Raw genomic sequence first — 5,506 nt, forward strand, 5'->3', positions numbered from 1 at the left:
GAGAGAGAGAGTGTGAGAGAGAGAAAGAGAGAGAGAGAGAAAGAGAACTGTGTCTACACTGTTGATTAATGCCACTGGGTCTAACAAGCTCAGCTAATTAGAGAACATCAAAGAGCAAGAGGTGGTGCGAGGAGAAAGATGTGGATGGATGGAGGGATGATGGATGGATGGATGGATGGGTGGACGCCTGTCGCAAGCAGATGGAAAGGTCAGACACCTCGCCAGCCCATAACATGCTTCTGTTTGTGTGTGTGTGTGTTTATACTGAATACTCAATGCTAAAAAAGCTTGAAGAAAATACAGTAAAAAAGTTTTTGAAATGTCTTTTGAAACGTACTGGTAATGAAAAAAGCTTGCAGCTTGCGTGTCTCACCTGTATTTTTCTATATTGTTGTTATTTTTCTTTGGTCATGATAAAATACCTTTCTTTTTATTGTTTAGCACTGCGGCAGTGCTTCATTTGTGTTCAGTTTAGTAGACATTTAGCTGATAAGGTTTCTTTCCGTGCAACTTTTAAACTGGTGTTAACTTTCTTTATGTGTGTTTGTGTTGGAGGTGTGGGAAAGTTGCACTGATTACTACTGTACCCATTTTTAAATTTAAATATCTGTCCATTAATTCAAAAGCACTCAGAATCGAAGATACTTGTTTTTAAAAAAGACAGACGATGGAAAGGGGAAATGCCTAAAATAATTGTCATTCTCAGTATTTGAAAATTGATATGAAAACAAAGCAGAACAAAATGTGACTCTTCTTGCCCCGGGTGCTTATTTTAGTGGTCAGCTCAAGCTGAGTGAAGTGGCAGACACAGTCTCGGTTGACCGACAACAAGTCTCAGAGAAAAAAGCACGGCGTGCTGTTAGCTGACTCACCAATTACCAGAAATTATTTTTAAATGTCAATTAGCTCATAATTCTTTGGTGTGCAGATATGATTTTTAGTATAATCTCCTTTGACAATCTTTGTTTATCAATGACTGATTCATGGTTTATGAATCAGTGAGTCAAATCTTAACCTGTGGTGATCACTGCTGTGACCTTCCGTAAGTTACTTTGACCAGAGTGACACATTCACAGCACCAAACTACAACAAACTAGAATATACCAGAATGCAAATACATCAAAGGTCCATATTAGTGTAATTGTTTATAGCAGGTTAATGCAAAACAAAATTCAGAAGAATGTAATAATTCATTTCCTTAGTTAAAAATGATGATGTACATTTATTTTCACATGCTACTAATTGATTAAACAATTCACCAGTTTTGCTAATTTATGCCAGAATTATAAGTGAATAAATGAGAAATATTACGTATTGGCTTTGGCTACACATTGGCATTTCCCCAATTTTAATTAATCATACTGTCTGAATAAGTGCATCAATGCAATAACTGTCAGAAAGATTCTCACTGATAGAGGCCTGCCACTGTGATATCTGTCTATATTCCAGCAGAATTTTCTTATATTTTTCATATTTTCTAGCATTTAGCACAAGTAATTTGTATTTTTTGTGAAGTAGATGATACAGACAGACAGTAACTCAACAGTGATATAACAACCAACAATGTCAGCCGCACAGACCATAATGAAATGTCACAGCCTTGATGGTTACTCTGCTGCTGTTGTGACATCTCAAGTTTTCTTTAAGCTTCTTACTTTATTGTGAGATTTTTCTCTGCAGTACCATTATTCCTTAATTTTTCATCTACTTCTTTATCTTGTCATTCTCAAATTTGGACTGCAACGTATTTTTTTTTCCGTCATGCAGATGTGCTCAAGCTGTTCAGCTGGATAGCCGACTCTTTGACGCGCAGTTTTTAAATGGAAATCTTTGCAATCAAAATTGGTACCACCTTAGCGCTGCTTGGTTTTTGAAATCCGTAGTTAGTAGTTGTGATGATTCCACTTCCCAGACACCCCCGTTGGCGCTGGGGTTGTGTCCTGAATCAGGAAGTGGGGTGAGGGGTGGGGTGTTATTGGGGGTTCGGGATGGTTGCAGCGGAGTTTCATCTCAGCCAAAATACCCAGAGGAGAATAACAGAAACAGTCCAGACTGAGCACATACACTGTTGTTCCTTGTTCCTTTCTGTTGCATCATTTATTCATGACACAGGATTATACAGCATTAAATTTGACTGTTTAAGATACAGTGAGTATGGCGTAGCTCTCTGGTCTCACTGGGTCAAAGATAAACCCTAAGCTTTGCTGTAAGATTAGCATATACGGTAACAGCTTAATGATGGACGAAATAGACATACTAATTTAAGCTTGCACTGCCTAACACTTCTGTAAATTAGGTTTTTTCTCCCTCATACAAAGATGAATAAGGAACCACTGATAAGTGAAGAAATATATATCTATATAGGAACATTCATAACATGTAATACTGCTCTGCGTCAAGTAAAAATTAGTTGTGTGTTTGGCGTGTTTGGTGTGCAGCAATGTGTTGTAAAAGAGAGAGAGGCTTTAAAAGATAGAGTGAAAGAGAGAGAGAAAAAGTGAGAGAGAGCAGGCTAATATTAATAGCCTCGCTGACAGTAAGTGTTGGGTTTAGCACTCTGCGTTCAACCCGGTACAAGGGGAAGTCGGGAGGGGAAGTGAGAAAAAGACACAACATCTTGATATACTGTCCCACCACTGTATTACTGACCACATTATCCACCATGCTACTGTCTGTAGGCCATTTTGAACCATGAATCAATACCCAGCTTCCCTGGGTGTCCCGTGAGCAGGCAGTACAGTACAGGAGGCAGCACTTTGGAAACTTCACATTACAGCTGTTTTATGAGCTGGCCAATCATTTTATATGGTGGATTTGGCTTTGGTACTGTACACTGCACATGATGATTTGAGCACAAGACAGCTCAGTTAAATTCACATATTATTAATACTGTTTTGCATAAACTTTTAAAAAGTTTTAAATGAGTGCATCTTGAGGGGAAGGCATTGCAATTTGGTGCAGATTCAGTGTTTTTTTTGTAACCATAAATTGAGCAACTTTGGACAGTTTTAGCCATGCCATAGAATACCAAAAGGAGCAGAATGTAATGTTGGAATAACCACAAATTCACCCTAATATGCTTGCATCCACACGGTTGGAGACCAAATTAGCTTTTTGCAGAAGTCCATTTATTTGAGGGAAATCCTGCGGTCAGTGTGTGTGTGTTCCCTGACCCCAGGTTATAACTAGCGTTGGTAGAGTGGAGCTTTTCTAGCTGCTCACCACTTCCCCCTTTCACTAAAGACTCTGCATGTACCAAAGTCCACTGTTCTCACGTTTCACTGAAACAAATGTGTTTTCTGACGCTGAAAGTGCTTTCAAACAGGGAGTGGTTCATTTTATCTTTACATTTTTGCCTTCATAATGATTGCACTGGACTGATGGTTTGGTTATTTAAAAGTGTCATCAGGTAAGTGTTGGTCAGTGGAGCAGGTTTGTCCTCTTCTCCATGTGTCGCTGCTGCCCCCCAATGGTGAAAACCATGTTTGACCAGTTGCTTGTTGGAATTGCAGAAAGTCAAATAAGAGTATTTTCTGTATCTAGTGTGTCAGATTGATAAAAACACAGCAATAAGCTGATGGGAAAATGAAATGATTTGCCATAGTGTCAGTGCTCTCTCGTGTGCAACATGAGAAAAAAAACAGGATGAAGCGTGGAGAGATGAAGGGGAGAGGAGGGGGTGAAAGGGGAGAGAGAAAAAGGAGGAGGGAGACTGAGAGTTTATTATGCAGGTGGCAGATATAATTAGTTGGTCGTTGGGCAGATTTGCATGTTTTCACAAAAGGGAAGTAGCTCTGTGTGTGTGTCTATGTGTGTGTGTGTTTGTCAGGGAGAAAGAGAACGAGAGAGAGAGAAAAAAAGGTTTCAAATGGACACAACAAAAAGTTGTCTTACAGTTTGTGGTTTCAGACAAATAAAAAGGCATGTAGTGAGATGATACAATTGGGTGATTAACAAAACAAAACTATACACACACTATAGTATATAAACATGCACACAACCACACGCACACATGTATTCTCTCTATACTCTCCTCAAATCATCCTCTTTTCCATCTTCCCTACACTCTCTGCTGCCAAAATGCCCAATTCCTTTTGTGATAAATAGAATTAAAGACAATTTCATGTGTTGCTTCATTCACTGCTGTTGGCATAGGGACTGTCCCAATACCCTATCAACCAGGAAGTGATGTGGTCTTATAATGAATGACACACAACGTGAGACATTTTTAGGACTGAGTTGCTCCCACGTAAACACCTTGTGTTAAATTTAGAACAAGCAAACACCTTGGGCAACCTACTCTTATGTTAAACCACTGATTGGAAACAATGAATGAATGTGGGCTGGATTGAACTTGTGAATGATTCAGCCACATTGTTAGTTTGTACAGTGTGTAGGCCCAGTCTGTGACCTGAAAACCTATCTAAGATCAGCGGCCTGGCCATCTTCTTTCCCCCTTCGTCATTCAGATTCTGATCACCTGCTCCGTCTACTGTTCTGCTTCTGTGTGCACTTTTTCTCTGACACAGATTCTGGAATTAACCGATGCTGGTTTATTTATCTGTGTGTCATCTTTTTACAGATATCAGGATGTCAAAGCCAGTAGAGGTGGAGAAAGTAGGGGCTGACTCACCATTGGAGGGCGCGGGTAAGATGTGCTGCTGTTACTGGCAGCAAATATACAAGACACATATGTATTGTACATTAAATGCTGTACATACAGTATATAATACAGTGTATCGCAGTTGTCTGTGTGTTGGTGTTCTCACATGTGATCAATTTCTCACTTTTTCCTTTCCCTCCCACGCAGATTCAGAGCGGAATGGACCTGAATCAAATCACCAGGTACATCTGACTCCTGTGAATATTACATTTATCTTCCACCATCTTTCACCTACATGATTGATCCACCAGAAATAGATATTTGTACAGCTGATGATTTTTTCATTGTAGATTAATTTGTCAATTGTTTTTCATTTAATCCTTTAATCTGTATGATGTCAGGAAATAGTGAAACATGCGTATCATAGTTCGTCAGAGGCGAAGGTGACATCTTGAACAGCAGTAACAGTTAACAGTACAAAATCCAGATATATTAAATTAACAATGAAATAAAACAGAGAAAAGGCAGCAAATCACCACATTTAAGCAGTTGGAAGCAGTGAGTTTTTGGCATTTTTGCTTGATAGAATTAATAAAACATTAAAAAAAATGGAAAAATTTAAATTGTTATTTGTTGTTGATAAATCAACTATTTGTAGTAGCAAAGAAAATAGAAACAATAGAAAAAGAATTCATTTGAATTTTTTGGCAGTCATTTCTAATATAAAGTTGTGTCTTTTTCTCCTCCTGTAGGCTCATTCAATGAAAGTCAATCCCTTTCCTCTTTCACCAACCCTGAGCAGCAGCAAGGTGAGTGTGTGAGTGTGTGTGTGTGTGTGTGTGTGTGTGTGTGTGTATTCGTGTGTGTGTCCATGTGCGTGTGTGTGTGCATGTGTGTGTGTGT

General features: G+C 38.9%; 1 protein-coding gene across 1 annotated transcript in view; it reads left to right on the forward strand.

Moving 5' to 3' along the window:
- The window catches only part of pou2f2a (POU class 2 homeobox 2a), a 37,237-nt gene that overhangs the window by 17,275 nt on the left and 14,456 nt on the right, over positions 1–5,506 (forward strand). The window contains exons 2-4 of the mRNA XM_035672635.1: positions 4,583–4,648; positions 4,811–4,845; positions 5,356–5,412. Coding sequence (XP_035528528.1) covers positions 4,583–4,648; positions 4,811–4,845; positions 5,356–5,412 — 158 coding nt within the window. The remainder of the gene's footprint in view (positions 1–4,582; positions 4,649–4,810; positions 4,846–5,355; positions 5,413–5,506) is intronic.

Source organism: Morone saxatilis, unplaced genomic scaffold (genome assembly GCF_004916995.1).
Source record: "Morone saxatilis isolate NCDOM2014 unplaced genomic scaffold, NCSU_SB_2.0 Contig24, whole genome shotgun sequence".
Lineage (NCBI taxonomy): Eukaryota > Metazoa > Chordata > Actinopteri > Moronidae > Morone > Morone saxatilis.